Here is a 15503-nt window from a genome sequence, read left to right as displayed (position 1 = left end):
TGCTCTCTGTGTGTGTGTGTGTGTGTGTGTGTGTGTCCGTCCGTCCGTCCACCATCTGTAGAGTCTCTTGTGTTGGTGGTGTTCCTTGCCTGTTTCCTTATCTGTTATTTAAATTTTGGATTGCCCTGCACCATCTGAAACCTCTTCCACTCATCCCACACCAACTAAGAGGTGTTTCACTTCAGATCTTGTAAAATTGTTCTGCAGACTTCGTTAACGTTATTTGAAACTGAATCAGGTTTATCATCACTGACTGACATGTATTCTGAAATTTGTTGTTTTGCAGCAGCAGTGCAATGCAATACACTTTTTAAAAAAAAAGTAAATTGTAAGTTAGGATAGTAAGGTAGTGTCATGGGCTGTTCAGAAATTTGGCAGAGGGGAAGAAGCTGTTCCTAAAACATGGCGTGTCCTCTTCCCTGATGATATTAATGAGAAAAAGGCATGTCCCTGGTGATGTGGGTCTTTAATGGTGAATGATCCCTCATAGAGGCGCTGTCTTTTGAAGATGTCATCGATCGTGGGGAGGTAAGTGTTTTGCAGGGATTTGCACAGGTGTAGTTGTCCCTTTTGAAGTGCATAAGAGGTTGAGCTCATCAGGGAGTGAAACGTCACAGCCATTTATGACTGCCTTGTTACAGGAAGCAATAGCTTACAAGCACTGTTGCAGCTAACGTGCGTCCATTTACTTCTCTAGCTTCACTTGGCTGAGTTCACAATTTTTATTTATTTATTTATTTATTTATTTATTTATTTATTTTGTAGCTTTTTCCAATCTTGTGCAATGGCCCCTCCATACCAGATGGTGGATGCAACCAGTTAGAATGCTGTCCATGGCACATGTGTAGAAATTTGTAGAAATTCCTTGGGTAACATTTGTTATATTATGTCCTTAGCAAGTTGCTGGGACAGATTCATAGCTTCAAGCAAACCTTATTTTTTTGGTTTCTAACTGAATGGAAAGTGTGGTTCAAACATTCTGTCAGGCGGTTATATTTTGTTACAGTCTCTTGAGGAAGTAGCAAGTTGCCAATCTTAACGCAACACCTTCCTTGGCAACTAATGTATATATGACAAAAGGCAGGGTAGATTGGTGGGAGGTTCAGCAGCAGTGGACTGAGTGTGAAAAAAATATTCTGCAGTTGGAGGAAGAAGATCTTGAAGGACCAGATGGGATTTCAAGTTTGGTAAAAATCAGAATTTTCTATCAATGACTGTAGTCAAAGTATTTAGCCAGGAAGGTTTATAGATTAAATTTCACATAATATTCTTTAATATTTGGCAGAAGAAGGGCAAAGGAAATGGAAGACTCAGTTTGGATTGAATATACTATAGAGACTATACATGTAAAAGCTATTAACATAAGTACCCAATAATAAGGATGTCCATTAATGTAATTCGAAATTGAAAGCAAAATGGGTACATCATATCCATTGCCATCCAATTTTTAAAAAAAAACTAATGTTCTGAAAATACTGTGATGGTTGTGATGGTGATTGAGGTAAAGTTGCTGAATTACTACTGTGCAATTTGGCAACTTGGCTTAGTTTGCCTCTTTTTAGGTATAGCTGTATTAGAAATTCATGATAATCAAGGTCAAGGTCCTGGACCCATTTTGAGCTCCTAAAGTCTGATCTTCTATATAAATTTCTATCTATTTTTCTTTCAGTTTGTAATCATTAGAATCGGGTTTATTATCGATAACTTGTGTGATGTGGGATTTGTTCTGTGGCAGAGGTACAGTGCAAAGACATGAGTTACTTAAATTACAAAATGGGGCAAAAAAAAACAATAAGATAGACTTCATGGATTGATGGGGGAGGCTAATAGGGTGTCCTAAATTATTGAATGTGTTCAAGTCCTGTAGTCCTCCCTGATGGTAATAACAAGGAGATGGCATGTCCTGAATGGTGAAGGTTCTCAGGATGAGAACTTTCTCAAGAACATCAATTAAGATTTGTGAATACTAATTCAGTTCTGTGTGCAGAATGTCATTTCGTGTGATGTTCAGTTGTAATGTTGGATTCTTGCAAAGATTAATAGTTCATGTGTGTATGTGAGATCGAACGCAGGAGTTGCCAGTCTGTGTTCAACTCAACATAGGACCGCCTGAGGAACTCCAGCCCTGGACTCCCCCCGCCCCCCCTCCCCCCATGAGTGAGTATAGCTGCAAAGCGGTGGCGATTTCCTTCTAGATGAGCTGCCAACCACAGCTGCCAAGCCCCATCTGCCCAGAGCGACTGGTTTTAAGGTGCCAGTAACTTAAAGGCCTTTGCCCTTTCTCCTGTCAGTAGAAATGGTTCTTCAGGCTTAGCGTGAAGACCAGGAACTGGACTTAGTTGCCAGAGGCTATTTGAGACAAGGAACCTCTGGGCATCCTAATGGAAATGAAAATTTGGCTGGGTGCCTAACTTTGCTGGCTTGCTTCAGGTTTGCAATTAATAGTGGGTTTTTGTGCCATTGATCAATTGTAAGCTCTATGTCACACAACATAAAAGGTGAAACCTTCCAATACAGGAATGGGCCTTTTGGTCCATCCTGTCTGTGCTGACAGTGATGCCAATTAAAACTAATCTCATCTGCCTGCACCTGGTTTGTATTCCTCCATTGTCTGCTTGTTTATGTGCCTGACTCGGTGCCCCTTAAATGATGCAATTGTATGTGTTTCCACTACCACAAATGAACACTTACCTTGCAGACCACTTTTTATACTTCTCCCAACTGATCTTAAACCTATGCTCTGGGGTGTTTGTCATTTCTACACAGGTAAAAGATTTGTCTACCCCCTCTGTGCCTCTCACAATTTATCTACTTGTATTGAATTGCCTCTTGGCCTCTCTTTCAGATAAAATGATCCAATTTTGTTCATCCTTGTAACTAATACCTTTCTAAATCTAGGTAGCACCCAGGTGAACTTCTCTTGTACCCTGTCCAAAGCCACCGCCACCTTTCTGTAATGTGGTGAACAGAACTGCACAGAATCTTCCATGTGTGGCTTAACCAGTGTTAAGTAAATGATCAAGCTGAAAGTGGTTGAAAAAATGTCTATGAAAAGAGAAACACTAGTTAAAGACCTTTCATTGGAACAGTGGAAATGAAAATGAATTTATTTTTAATTTCCTGAAGGCAGGGAAGACAAAGAATAAACAAAACATCTCAAAGCTGGCTTTATTGTGTTGTTTATAACTTCAAGTTAATAGATTAATAAAGAGAAATTAGAGAAAAAAAATGAGATGGTAAAACTGAAAGCTCTACGCTTCAGTTGAATCTAAAACCAAAGGTAGAATGCTTTAGGAGACCACACCATGAGCACTAAATGCTGAACAGTAGATAGAAAAAAAAAGAGCAGATGAATCACACCTGGAAAGACTGGATGTCTGGATGATGGGAAGGGATGGGTAAAATAGCTGGTGATGTACCTCTTTCATTTGGATGGGAAAACCTTGAGAAAGAAAAGCACCAGGGAATTGCCACAGGAACAGTCTCTTTTCAGATGCTCAGAAAAAAAGGGAGGGTGAAGATGAACAGTAGAATCTTGAAGCTGTGGACATTGTAAACTATGTTCTATGAATTCAGAGCTGGTGAGATGGATAGTAAGTCCCGAGAAGCCTATCCTTCTCCTTAGAAGGAGAGAGATTTACTATTCACCATTCTTAGAGTGGTGAACAAAAGGAGTTTTCTGCTCCAGGAAATTATGGAGGATAACAATGGGGACAGGCTTGAGAGGTTGAGTGGCCTAAGACTCATTTTTGTTTTGTTTTTGTATAAGTTGAATTCCAGTGTGGGAAATAGAAGAAATGTGGTTGGAAGCTTTGTGTCAACTTGATAGTAATAGACATTAAAGAACAATCAAGACATCTTGGAAGCTCACTGGAAAGTCTCATCAAAGCATATATATCAGACTGAGGAAATGAGAGAATGGAATGGAATTCTTGTATGAGACAAGATGGGAGATAGCTGAGAATTTTTGGGCTTATTCTGGATCTTGGTGACCAACCTATCCTTAGATGTGAAGAAATCCAGGAAAAGTAGAGAAAGATGAACCATATGATAGAGAAAGATAGAAATTGACAGCAATAGTAATAAATTTTAAGATGCTTGAAACTGCATCAATACAGTTGTCAATGTACCTAGAGAAAGAGTTTGGAGGATATTTGAGCAGGACTGAAGCAACAAGTATTTGAATAAATTGCACAAATTAAAGCAAGGAGTATTTGAATGTCCTGCAAAGATATCTGTAATGAGGGCATGTACAAAATCCCGAAGTGTACTACTTGTTCTCACAATGAATAACTTTAGTTTCATGCTTTTTTTCTTTCCAGATCATGGTCAACCAGGCAAATAAGTGTTTCAGTGGAGGGGAAATGGTTGAACCTGCAGCACCAAGATGGTCCAAAGACTCCCTCCTTTGAAGGAAGAAGGAGGGGGTCCTTCAACTATCCTGGTACAAGATGAAATTGTTGTGGGATTGGATTTGTCCAGCTAATAGCTATTTGTGTCACTCCTTCTCTGGTATCCTCCCTGAGTTCTGACAATGGTATCAGTGTAGTTTTGTGCTGGTTGGGATCAGGGAATTGAATGGGATTGCATGGGGTTGGTGGACTAAGGCTTGAAGCTGTGTAGCGAATATCTCGTAGAGAATTAGTTGTGTCAATGAATGAGGTCCATGTTCAGTAGGCAGGTCATGGTTCAAAGGGAACTGTGATCAAATCTGAGACTTCTACAAGGTACAGGCCTACTGACAACACTCACAACACACTGGAGGAACTCAGCAGGTCGGGCAATATCTGTGGAAACGATCGGTCAATGTTTCAGGCTGGAACCCTTCGTCAGGACTGAAGAGGGAAGGGGCAGAGGTCCTATAAAGAAGGTGGAGGGAGGGTGGGAAGGAGAAGGCTGGTAGGTATCAGGTGAAAAACCAGTAAGGGGAAAGATAAAGGGGTGGGGGAGGGGAAGCAGGAAGGTGATAGACAGGAAAGGTGAAGAAGGAATAGGGGAAAGCACAATGGGTAGTGGAAGGAGGTGGAACCATGAGGGAGGTAGTAGGCAGCTGGGGAAGGGGGCAGAGTGAAATAGGGATTGGGGAAGCGGGGGGGAGGGAATTACTGGAAGTTGGAGAATTCATTGTTCATACCAAGGGGCTGGAGACTACCCTGACAGTATATGAAGTGTTGCTCCTCCAACCTGAGTTTAGCCTCATCATGGCAGTAGAGGAGGCCATGTATGGACATATCTGAATGGGAGTGTGAAGCAGAGTTGAAGTGGGTGGCAACTGGGAGATCCTGTCTGTTGTGGCGGACGGAGCAGAGGTGCTTGACGAAGTGGTCCCCAAATCTGCGTCGGGTTTCAAGGGGGTAGACGAGGTCGCACCGGGAGCACTGGATGCAATAGATGACCCCAACAGACTCACAAGTGAAGTGTTGCCTCACCTGGAAGGACTGTTTGGGGCCCTGAATGGTGGCAAGAGAGGAGGTGTAGGGACAGGTGTAACACTTGCGCTAACAGGGATAAGTGCCGGGTGGGAGATCCGTGGGGAGGGATGTATGGGCCAGGGAGTCACGGAGGAACCGATCCCTGCAGAAAGCGGAGAGGGGTGGAGAGGGAAAGATGTGCTTACTGGTGGGGTCTGGTTGAAGGTGGCGGAAGTTGCGGAGGATAATGTGCTGGATCCGGAGGCTGGTGGGGTGGTAGGTGAGGACAAGGGGAACTCTGTACTTGTTGTGGTGGTGGGAGGATAGGGTGAGGGCTGAAGTGCGGGAAATGGAGGAGATGCGGGTGAGGGCGTCATTGATGACGGCAGAAGGGAAACCACAATCCTTAAAGAAAGATGACATTTGAGATGTCCTGGAACGGAATGCCTCATCCTGGGAGCAGATGTGGCAGAGACAGAGGAACTGGGAATAGGGAATGGCATTTTTGCATGTGGCACGGTGGGATGAGGTATAGTTGAAGTGGTTATGAGAGTCAGTGGGCTTGTAGAAGATGTCAGTTGACAGTCTGTCTCTAGAGATGGAGACTGAGATATAGAGAAAGGGGAGAGAAGTGTCCGATATAGACCAAGTGAATTTGAGGGCTGGGTGGAAGTTTGAAGTAAAGTTGATGAAATTGACGAGCTCAGCATGGGTGCAGGAAGCAGCACCAATGTAGTCATCAGTGTAACGAAGGAAAAGTTGGGGAGCAGTACCAGAATAGGTTTGGAGCACAGACTGTTCCACATAACCAACGAAGAGGCAGGCATAGCTGGGGCCCATGGGAGTGCCTATAGCTACACGGTTGGTCTGAAGAAAGTGGGAAGAGCCAAAAGAGAAGTTATTAAGTGTGAGTACGAGTTCTGCCAACAGGAGGGAGGTGGTAGGGAACTGGTGAGGTCTATTGTCCAGAAAGTAGCGAGGGCTTTGAGGCCTCTTGTTGGGGAATGGAGGTGTATAAGGATTGGACATCCATAGTGAAAATGAAGCGGTCGGGACCGGGGAACTGGAAGTTATTGAAGAGGTGGAGGGCATGGGATGTATCCCAGATGTAGGTGGGGAGGGACTGAACTATGGGTGACAAAATGGAGTCCAGGTAGGCGGATACAAGTTCGGCGGGGCAGGAGCAGGCAGAAACTATGGGTCTACCGGGACAGTCAGGCTTCTTTATAGGACCTCTGCCCCATCCCTCTTCAGTCCTGATGAAGGGTTCCGGCCCGAAACGTTGACTGATCGTTTCTACGGATGCTGCCCAACCTGCTGAGTTCCTCCAGTGTGTTGTGAGTGTTGCTTTGACCCCAGCATCTGCAGAGTATTTTGTGTTTAAGACCTACTGACAAGCTACAGCACCACCACCCTTGAAGGTTTACTGACAATATCAGGGTTGAATATCAGTGAATGAAATGCTGCAGGCTCACAAGTGGGATAGGACAGTGAGTAAGGGGAGTGGAAGATTGTTACATTGTCAGTGATGGATCATGAAGGCAGGAGGTCAGGAGGAAGGATCTATTTGTAGCTGGGATTTTGGAGATGAAAAGTAGTCTAGAGTCTTGGGTGAAGTTCCTTAAGTAAAGACTTGGTGAATTAAACTAATTCTACTCTGAGGATATCTATTTATATAAGATGGGGGGGGGGCAAATACATGAAGTTTTTAAAATCAAGGTAGACTGGGAGCTAAAGTAGTTCAGTGAGCACAGTCACTTTGCGGTCATTGATTTGCTGTTCTTTTCTGTTTGTGTTCTTGGTTTTGATAGCTTATTAACTAAGTTTATTATTTTTGGTTCCAGTCAAATTTTTTTGTCTTGCTTTGTTCATCAAAAGAAGGAAATTGTGAAATCAGTTGACATTGATATACAGTGCAAATAACATTATTCTAGTGCTGATGATGCATTTATCTTCTCTCTTCTTTAAACCTTGTAAATATCCATTTAAAAAAAAAACAAAATACGAACTCCTTGGATGTGATTAAGCAAATGATGACAGGCTGGTAGATGTTTTGCAGTAGGATGTATATTCCACTGTGAATTTCTAAGTCAACTGTTTAATAATGAGCCAATATATTATTGTTCATTCATTAAATATAAGATTGAATTTGTGCTGGTCTAATGCTGGTTAAGTAAGATAGATGTATACTTCATGATTTTTTCAAAGAAGCAATCAGTTATAAGAAGCAGGCATTTTCTTAGCACTACATCTTTGTCATTCTTGGAGATCATTTGATCTTTTCCTAACAAACTATTTTAGTCTTTTTTTTAACCCTCTAACTAGCTATGGCTTCATTCTGGAACTTTTAAATACCATTGTGATCTTAATCCTGGGTTAATGTTAGCTCTATTAGTGCTGCTTGCACTGTGCTTTACCAATCCAGGGATGCCACTCCTTGAAAAGATGGAAAGACAACATCTAAGGCACAGATGTTTTGTGTAACACACCATACTAATTTGAACATGTATCACTGTTCCTCATCACTACGTCAAAATGTTGACAGTGCCACCATTACAGCAATTGAGCAACTTCAACATATTTGACAGCAAAGATTCAGTAAGCCTTGACAACATTTTCCAAAGCGTATCCAGGAATAAGCAACAAATACTGGATGTTGAGTCTTACTATCCATTTTCCGAATATTGACTTTTAACAACTTTTAGATCTGAATTTACACAGGGGGAAAATGAATTTTTATATTGCTCATTTTTATTTTGATTGGACAATTTACCCATTTAATATTCATAAAATCAAAATACGATATTTCTCACATTGCTCTTTTTGCTCAATCTGTTTTATGGGAAATACTGTACTTCCCCACTTAGTTATTTCATCTGTAACGTCTTGCTGAAAACTCCTTTCAACTACCTTTTTCTCTGGAAAGAGCAACTGCAATCTAATGTTTAAGACTGAATTCCTTCATCCTTTAATTTACCAGGATAGTTCGATAGGAATATTTATTTTTTAGAAATATTCCTAATAACAACACTGATCTGTTTTATTTCCGGTCCAAAATGGAAGGAGCTATTGCTTGATCTCATTCTGAGGCTTGGTGAATTGAGCATACTTAATGTAGAAACATCCAGGATAGTATGAAATATAGGAGCAGAATTGGGCCATTCAGCCCATCAAATCTTCTCCACCAGCCAATAGAAGCTGATTTCCCCTGGCCCCTCCCTCAAGTTTGAGCTTAAATCTAAACTGCAAGATTAGGGTTAGCTATTGTGGGGGGGGGGGGGAGCAGGGGAGCCAACAATCCAAAGTTCCAATAATTGAAGCAGTGTCCATCTCAGTGTTATGAGTGGTTCCAAGCCCACATAAAATGGAACCATTTTACAATAAAAACTAACAGAACAGTGGGTTACCACAAGGAAAAAAAGGTGGTTCAAATATGGGTAAGGTACATTCAGAGACAGATATAAGGAGGATCTGCTTCCACTTGAATGCGTTCTGCAGTCAATAAGGTTGTGGCAGCCAATATCTGTAGACACCACCACAAATAGGATGGCAGATGGGAAGATTGTGAGGTAGTGTGCTCCATCTGCCATTTAATTTTAGCTTATGTTATGAGTGTATCGATGTGAGACTCTTGGTATCATGATAGGTACTCCTTGTTGGTCAGGGATTCTTGAGAGTCTTGGAAATGTTGTGTTTTATGTAAAGTTATATTATTGCCTTATTCAAATGGTAATTTCTTCCCATGATAGTTTGCAGTAGAGTTTCTAATTCAGGAGTCTGGTGGCAGGCATGCAAATAAGTCGGGCTGTCTGGTGGAGCTGATTGAGTATAGTCAATTTTACTGATCTGGAAATGTTGGCCTGAAGAGCTGTTTCATCATTGTGAGATACAGGAAATGGTCTACATTTCCAGTATCTCAGTGGCCTTCTGGTTGGGGTGGACCATAGATGTTGCATCCTAGCTGTCTATGTGATAAACAAGGCAGGGCGGTACAGTATGGAGAGCAAGCTGTTGCCCATGCAGCAGGCTCCCCCTCTCCACGCAGCTGAAGAATCCAAAGAAATGACAGAAACCAACATACTTTGGCACCAATGGTGTTACAGGAATTGCCAGTCAGCATTGAATTCAATGTAAGACTGCCTTAGGAACTCCAGCACCGTAATTTTTCTGTGTTTACCTCTAAAGCTTTCACTATGGGTATAGCCACAAGACAGTGGAGTTTGAGATCAGTTTTTACCTTCTAGATGAGCTGGCAACCACAGCTGATGAATCCCATCTTCCTGGAAGGCTCATATATATACATTTTCATTGTTGGAAAATTATGTTCTGATGGTGGGGGAGGTTTGTACAGAAATATGCAGGGAGAGATGAAAGAAAGGAAACCCATGTTTTGTGGATGCAGAGTATGATGCTAACACCAAAAAGCCAAATCCAATTGCACGTTTGTTGGTTCCAGAGATTGCAGGTGGGTGTTGTCTAATTGGGAAAAAATGATGAACAGTAGGCTTGTACCATTGAGTTTAGAAGAATGGGTAGCTCTCTCATTCAAATATATAATATTGAGGGGATACAAGGAGTACCTTGCTGCCTGTCATAGGGACTCTTGGCATTAAAGACAATTTTCCTTGGATGGAGAACTGGTTGACAGATTAAACAAAGGATGGGGATAAGATAGTCATTTTCAGATTCATTTGTTTGAGTTCTGTGCCATGTTGTATGATGTGGGCAAATGTGGTCTTTCCATGACTACGATTGTTCTTGGCAAATTTTTCTACAGAAGTGGTTTGCCATTGCCGCCTTCTGGGCAGTGTCTTTACAAGATGGGTGACCCTAGCCATTATACTCTTCAGAGATTGTCTTCCTGGTGTCAGTCGTTGCATAACCAGGACTTGTGATATGCACCAGCTGCTCATACGACCATCCACCACCTGCTCCCATGACTTCATGTGACCATGAGCCAGGGTTGGGGGGGGGCACAAGCAGGTGCTACACCAGGTGACATGCAGGCTAGCGTAGGGAAGGGGCTCCTTGCACGTCTCGTAGATATGTATCTATTTCCACTCTGCCACCCAAAATTTTCATGTTAGCAGTTGTAAATAATGTCTTGACAGCTCACAATGGGGCCTCTTTTTCAATCAATATAATGACAAGTGGAAACACCTAACATAATGAATTATAGCTTACCGATGCTACAAAGAGGTGGAAATATAGTTAAGTGGCAGCTATTACTCAGCTATCAGGTCCATGCTGGCTCTAGTAGAGGAATTCCATTAGTACTGTATATTTATCTATCCATCTGTCCCTCCACCTTTATCTTCAGGTGGCCCTGCCCTTGCAACTCTTATCCTCTCATGCCCATAAACTCCCCATTAGATTCTTTTGTCACTTCCCTACACTCAGAGGTAACTAGTTAGCCTACCAGTACACCTTGAGGAATGGGGAGAAACCAAAGCATCTGGTGGAAACCACAGTAAATTTGATAATTCGTAAATTCTGCACAGATAGCACCTGTACTCAGGACGAAGTAGTAAATTGGATTCAGTGTTGGCTTAGTGGGAGAAGACAAGTGTGGTAGTAAATTAGTGTATCTCTGACTGGAAGCCTGTGATGTGCTGTAGAGATAGGAACTGGGTCCATTGTTGTTTATCACCTATATTAATAATTTTAAATGCTGACATGGTAAACAGCAAGTTTACACATGGCACCTAGATTGGGTCTTCATGTGCAACGAGGAAGGCTATCAATGCTCGCAGGGTGAAAAACGGCATGAAAAAAATGGCAAATTAATTTTGCTGTAATATTCTCAGTTACTGAAATGTCAATAATTTCAGTCTTCCAGTGGACCATTATTGAAACATAACCTAAACAATAGGAAGAAAATACTTCCTGCTTTTTATCTATTCACAGAAGGGCCATCTCTGACAAATTTTGAAGATTGTGCAGAATTAGTGTAAATGGATTGCTGTGGCTATGACCAACTTGGGTGATTCTGTTATGGTTACTGGATAATTTGATAAGTTATGATTTTGTATCATTTTTCACACTCATTGGAGATGTAGTTTAAAAATTAAGCAAGATTGACTAAGTTTAAAGACCAAGTGAATTTGGTTTTTATTAATAATTATAAACAGTTAAAATGAATCTACTTGATTATTCAAACAACTTTTCTCTTTTCACTAACCATCGTATTAAAATTTATATAAAATATCTTTAGTAATTTGGAGGTGGTGGGGGCTTCACCCAATGAGGCATTTGGGCTTGGAGCCTGTTTGACAGAAGTATTCAAATACAAGAAACAGAAAGTACCCTCAAAGTACTTTCTGCCCACGCCCCTCCCCCAGCCTGTCTCCATTTGCAGGCAGGTGTAGCTGAAATCTGATTATATCCACTACTAATTTATTCTATCCATGCCATTTCTACCCATAATTGAATGGGTGTTTAAATGCCCCTTTAAAATCTGAAGATACTGCCTCATTTATTGACAGTGGTTTGGCCTTCACTCATTTTGTTTTGTTTAATGGAATTCATTTGCTAATTAAATAGTTGTATAATATTTTCAAATAATAGCACAGAGGGAAAATTAGTGAACTTGGTTATTTTTGGATCACAGAAGCAAGGTAGTCCTTAACTATTGTAGTTTCATTGTAAATTTGTTTTGATTGCAGATTCACTTAATATCAATATTGATTTTTTTTTAAACTAATTTTTCCATTAATATTATTGAAATGTAGTGCAATTATCTTCAAGTTTCTTTTCTTGCCCTTTTGGAATATTATGTTCCTTCATGTAATGTCACCTTTGCATAGGTTATGGACAAATGGCTAGTCTCTATGTCCATTCTGTTCAACATAATTATGATCACTGCAATTGTTTATTTCTCGTTACAGAAAGATATAATACCTATGTGACTTTAAAAGTTCAAAATGTGAAGAGTACGACCATAGCAGTACGAGGGAATCAACCATGCTGGGAGCAAGATTTTATGTTGTAAGTTTTGCATGTGAAAGTGTACCATAACATTACCATTGGGTTGTCAGTGATGGTAAGTTCCAATATACAGTACAATGCCATATAATGGGAATTTAAATGACAGTTTTGCTAAAGCAAGAATGTATTTTTTTATGATGGACAGATTGGTGATTAGATTTGTAGGGATAAGCATGTTTATTCTCCGAAAGTTAAGTCATTGTGAATCTTTGGGGCAAAGTTCATAATTTTGAATGAAAATGTAATTTAATTTAGGTTGTTACGTACCCTGTAACTGGGTTGCCAAACCAGCAGAAATGGATCACTCAGTTGGAGTCTGGAGTACTAGAACTAAGAAAGTTTTATTAAAGAAACAAGCAACACAGTAATCGAAAGGATAATAAATGCAACAGTTCAGCGATGATAAACACACATGTGCACAGAATTAAGATAACAGCATCAATCAAGCTCTATCGTTGTCTAGGGGTAAATGACCAAATTTCAAAGTGACTCAAAGTTCAGTCCAGTTTAGTAGTTCAGTTCGCAGTAATCGTTGCCATGGCGATGGACAATGTGCGGGGAGAGAGAGAGAACAGGAACAACTGATCATTCAGAATGGCTTCACTCGCCGACCGGCGAAATGGCTCACAAGCAACTTTTGGGCGGGTCCTTGGTGATGTCACCTGAGGTCACCGACTGTGACTCCTCCTCCAGATGCGGTCGATCCTCTGCTGTGAACCCGGCACCCAGGCAAGGGCGGACACACACCGGGTTCCCGCTGATCGTACCTTTCCACCCTGGCCGTTGTCTGGTACTTCTCACCGACTCGTGAGAAGCGTACCGCTTCCAGGGTCTCGTTACCTCGGGTGGCGTGTGTGTCCTGCCTTAGCGAACCGATCCCTTTTTATCCCCCTGCTGGGGCATCGCCTGTCCATCACTTCAAACAGTTCAAGGTTCAAAGGGGGGAGCCGCTCCAGACAGCTCTCTCTCCCACGTCCCTTCATTACACATCTCCAGACGCTGCTCCATTGTTCCTTATCTCTCCTTCCCCTGAGGGCAGGTGGCAGACCACTTGCTGATGTCACTGATGCTAACCCAGGCCAGCAAACATCTTAATTTTATGTGTATTCTCGTCACACTTCCCCCCTTTTAAGGATTTTTACCGGGAGGTAAAAATTACAAATGTGACTACATTATTTGATACACACACAAATATACATCTTTATCAGTTATTTGGCTAATACAAAGAATTTGAAATTGTCAACACCTTGACAGACAGTCAGCGATCACATTTTCTGTGCCTTTTATATGTCTAATTTTTATATCAAATTCCTGTAGCATCAGACTCCAATTTAGCAATCTTCTGTTTTTATCTTTCATAGTGGCCAAAAACACTAATGGGTTGTGGTCAGTGTAAATTACCAGTGGTTTTCGTGCCGGGCAAATATAAACTTCAAAATGTTGTAATGCTAATATGATGGCCAGTAGCTCCTTTTCCACAGTGGAATAGTTCCTCTGATGGGTATTAAATTTCTTAGAAAAGTAAGCGACTGGGTGCTCAACCCCCTCTTTGTCTGTCTGCAACAGCACCGCCCCGGCAGCTTCGTCGCTAGCATCTGTTGCTAGAGAGAAGGGTTTTGAAAAGTCAGGCGCATTCAGCACAGGATGGTGACACGGAATCGCCTTCAGACTCTCGAAGGCTTGTTGACAAAGGTCGTCCCACACGAACTTCGCATTCTTTGGCAAAAGCTTAGTGAGAGGGAGAGTAATATCCGCAAAGTTTTTGCAAAACTTCCTGTAGTACCCCACCATCCCCAAGAACCTTCTCAGGGCTCTCTTGTCTGTCAGGGTGGGGACCTCCAAGATAGCCCGCATCTTAGCCTGCATCGGAGCCAGCTGCCCCTGTCCCACCACAAATCCCAGATAAGTGACCTTCGCGTGGCCGAACTCACTTTTTGCGAGGTTCACTGTCAGGCTGGCTTCAGACAGCCGTTTAAATAGCTCCCCCACCGCCACAATGTGTTCCTCCCACGTGTCACTCCAGACCACTAAATCTTCAATATATGCTTCTGTGTTCCTGAGTCCCTTTATTACTGAATTAATCATTCTCTGGAAGGTCCCTGGGGCGCTTTTCATGCCAAAAGGTAGAACATTATATCCGTACAAACCGGAGGGGGTGACAAATGCCGAGATTTCTCTAGCCCGGTCGGTTAAAGGAACACACCAGTATCCTTTCAGCAAGTCGACCTTGGTGATGTACGTAGCTCTCCCCACTTTATCGATGCAATCGTCTACCCTTGGGATGGGGTAAGCATCAGTTTTTGTGATGGCGTTCACCTTTCTGTAATCTGTACAGAATCGGATGCCCCCATCGGCTTTCGGGACAACCACGCAGGGAGACGCCCATTCCTGAACTTTATCAGACCTCCTCCCCCTTGGGGGTGGGTTTGCCGGCTCAATACAGCCAGTCGGAACCCCCGTCTTTCCTTTCCTTGGGCCAAAGCACCTGGACGCAAAGTGTCCGACTTTCCCACAATTATAACAGACGACCCCAGGAGACTTCCTACCAGACTGCTCCCGGTCTACCTTATCCTTTTCACTAGTCCCCGGCTTACTTTCTGACTTTTCCGGCGGACTCTCCCCGCCGTCCTGACGACCCTTTTGGTAGCCTTTACTCGGGGCAAACTTCATTTTATGCGTCAACGCATACTCATCCGCTAACTTAGCAGTTGCGGCTAACGTGGCTGCCTCTTTCTCATCGAGGTAGGGTCTCATACCCTCAGGGACACAACCTTTAAACTGCTCAATCAGGATCAGTTGTAGCAGTCTGTCATAATCCCCCTCTACCCCCTTTGAGGCGCACCAACGCTCACAATATGTCTGCATCTCATGGGCAATCTCCAAATACGTGCGGTCCCACCGCTTCCTCGCATTCCGGAACCTCTGCCGGTACGCCTCCGGGACCAACTCATAAATCCTGAGGATGGCCTCTTTCACCACCTCATACCTCTGGGCATCTTCCGCAGATAAAGCGGAGTAAGCTTGTTGGGCTTTCCCTTTCAGTACACTCTGAAGTAACACAGCCCACTTATCCCTCGGCCATTCCTGACTTATAGCCACTTTTTC

At 42.4% G+C, this 15503-nt stretch overlaps 1 protein-coding gene across 4 annotated transcripts in view; it reads left to right on the top strand.

Annotated features, from left to right (window-relative positions):
- The window catches only part of LOC134337269 (protein unc-13 homolog A), a 298564-nt gene that overhangs the window by 37831 nt on the left and 245230 nt on the right, over positions 1-15503 (top strand). For all 4 annotated transcript variants that reach the window (XM_063032135.1, XM_063032134.1, XM_063032133.1 and 1 more), the window contains exon 3: positions 12299-12398. In XM_063032135.1, coding sequence (XP_062888205.1) covers positions 12299-12398 — 100 coding nt within the window. The remainder of the gene's footprint in view (positions 1-12298; positions 12399-15503) is intronic.

The sequence above is a fragment of the Mobula hypostoma genome, chromosome 24 (assembly GCF_963921235.1).
Source record: "Mobula hypostoma chromosome 24, sMobHyp1.1, whole genome shotgun sequence".
NCBI classification, from domain to species: domain Eukaryota; kingdom Metazoa; phylum Chordata; class Chondrichthyes; order Myliobatiformes; family Myliobatidae; genus Mobula; species Mobula hypostoma.
This window is presented reverse-complemented; position numbering and strand designations above follow the sequence as displayed.